The following is a 2,500-nucleotide window of genomic DNA, read 5'->3' as shown; positions in this document are numbered from 1 at the left end:
CGGCAGCAGCAGCAGCAGCAGCCGCCGCCGCAGGATACGGACGCTCCCCTGTGGTGAGCTCCACGCGCTGAAGACCATTTGTGGTCCCTGTACTATGTAACACCTCAGCAGATAGACCCCTCAGAGGACACAGAGGGGGCTGTATGTGTCTACATGGCAGTGTTTGAGAGGCAGAGCAACAATATATAACCTTGGCTCTTTAAAAGTCTCTAGCTTTAACACGATCTCGTTTCATTCTGAGCTTGTGTCTGATGTGATCTCTTTTGTTATGAGTGAATTCTCTCCTCTCCTCTACATGAACACGGGGGTCTTTTGTTTCTCACGTTAGATGATCTCTTTCTCCTACAGGTGGGCTATGAGTCTCCACACCCGCACATGAGGGGGCTTCCTGCCAGCCTGCAGTCAGCCACCGCTGGGAAACCGTGAGTTTCCTCTACCAATACATCTTCACCTGTTCACTGTAAACTCAACTTAAGTTCTGCTCAGGTTACAGAAACACAAGAGAAGGAAAACAAAGCATTAGGTTGAAGGGGAAAGTCAGAAGAAAAACATTTCAATAAAGCGTTGAAAAGTTTGCTACTTGAAAGCACTTCAAAATAAGTAGTTACTGTTTTTGTAAGTTCAGTGTCTGGTTCCCCTTCCCTCCGCTCTCTGGGGTGTTTATGTTGCTTCTGCAGATGAGTGGCTGATGTAGGCAAAGTGACGTCAGAGTCATTTGCAGAGCAGCTTCAAGAGACTCGAGTAGTTTCCAGTATTCTTCTGTCCATATGTCATTTAAATGTCAGATTTGAATCACTCACCCCCTTCTGTCGAGTGTTTCTCTGAAATGCAGAAATCACAAGTTGATAATGGAGTTTGAGGAAACGATGTCTATACACAAGAGTTCTGTAATCTTCAGCAGTCTTAAATTGTCCCCATGTTATTCTTTTAGTTTAAACAACTCCACTTTAAGAAACAAAAATAAAATGTTACCACCCTCTCACCTCCTGCATCTTAGAAAGTTTTTGTCTGCAACTTTTATTTTGGTATTCATAATTTTCTCTATTTCTTCTCCGCAGAGCCTACTCGTTCCATGTGAGCGCCGACGGCCAGATGCAGCCGGTTCCCTTCCCCCCCGACGCCCTGCTGGGCCCGGGGATCCCTCGGCACGCCCGTCAGATCCACACCCTGAACCACGGAGAGGTGGTGTGTGCCGTCACCATCAGCACCTCCACCCGCCACGTCTACACCGGAGGAAAGGGCTGCGTGAAGGTGTGGGACATCAGCCAGCCGGGGAGCAAGAGCCCCATGGCCCAGCTGGACTGTCTGGTGAGGAGAGGATGTTTTACACTCGTACTTACATCTTTGTCCGTCTTGTGTTTAACAGAGATGGCTAAAGTACACGCATCCTTTACTGAAGTAGAAGTATAGATACTCATGTTTAAAAATACTCTGGTGAAAGTAGAAGTACTGACTAAACTTCTTTACTCAAGTCAAAGTAAAGAGGCTTTGAAATGTACTTCAGTAAAAAGTACCCATAACTAGCAGCTGTTTTAAAGAGTACCTGACCTCCCTTTATATTAATAGAACAATAATGTCATTGTTAGCTAATGAATGTTTCCATGGTGACCAACGGCAACATGACAACGTTTTCATTGGTCCCTCTTCTTTAGAGAAGACCAGGAAATGATGGATACACGGATCGTGTTCAAATCAATAGGCACGCAATGACTCTAAATAATAATGATCACGCCACCAAACACACATTCAAACTAAAGGAACCAGCCTGTTTGGAAAATGAGAGAAGTAGAAAGTACAGGTATTTGAGTTCAACATGTAAGAAGTAGAAAGTACAGGTATTTGTGTTCAACATGTAAGAAGTAGAAAGTACAGGTATTTGTGTTCAACATGTAAGAAGTAGAAAGTACAGGTATTTGTGTTCAACATGTAAGAAGTAGAAAGTACAGGTATTTGTGTTCAACATGGAAGAAGTAGAAAGTACAGAAAAGAAGTAGAAAGTACAGGTATTTGAGTTCAACATGTAAGAAGTAGAAAGTACAGGTATTTGAGTTCAACATGTAAGAAGTAGAAAGTACAGGTATTTGAGTTCAACATGTAAGAAGTAGAAAGTACAGTATTTGTGTTCAACATTTAAGAAGTAGAAAGTACGGTATTTGTGTTCAACATGTAAGAGCAGAAAGTACACAGGTATTTGGGTTTCAAAATGTTAAGAAGTAGAATACAGGTATTTGTGTTCAACATGTAAGAAGTAGAAGTACAGGTATTGTGTTCAACATTGGTAAGAAGTAGGAAGTACAGGTATTTGTGTTCAACATGTGGAAGTAGAAAGTACAGGATTTTGTGTTCAAATGTAAGAAGTAGAATAGTACAAGGGTATTTGTGTTCAACATGTAAGAAGTCCAAAGTTAAAAAGTTGTCAGAAAAATAAGTAGTGGAGTAAAGTACTGATACCAGAAACATGTACTTAAGCACAGTAACGAAGTATTTGTACTCCACTACT

The 2,500-nt window shown here is 41.8% G+C and overlaps 1 protein-coding gene across 1 annotated transcript in view; it reads left to right on the top strand.

Annotated features, from left to right (window-relative positions):
• Nucleotides 1–2,500, top strand: part of LOC104965809 (transducin-like enhancer protein 4) — an 8,082-nt gene that overhangs the window by 190 nt on the left and 5,392 nt on the right. Inside the window, exons 1-3 of the mRNA XM_010794826.1 lie at nt 1–53; nt 349–422; nt 1,059–1,308. The exon at nt 1–53 is cut by the window's left edge and continues 190 nt beyond it. Of these exons, the coding sequence (XP_010793128.1) occupies nt 1–53; nt 349–422; nt 1,059–1,308 (377 nt within the window). The remainder of the gene's footprint in view (nt 54–348; nt 423–1,058; nt 1,309–2,500) is intronic.

Source organism: Notothenia coriiceps, unplaced genomic scaffold (assembly GCF_000735185.1).
Source record: "Notothenia coriiceps isolate Sejong01 unplaced genomic scaffold, NC01 NC01_scaffold00002124, whole genome shotgun sequence".
Classification (NCBI taxonomy): domain Eukaryota; kingdom Metazoa; phylum Chordata; class Actinopteri; order Perciformes; family Nototheniidae; genus Notothenia; species Notothenia coriiceps.
This window is presented reverse-complemented; position numbering and strand designations above follow the sequence as displayed.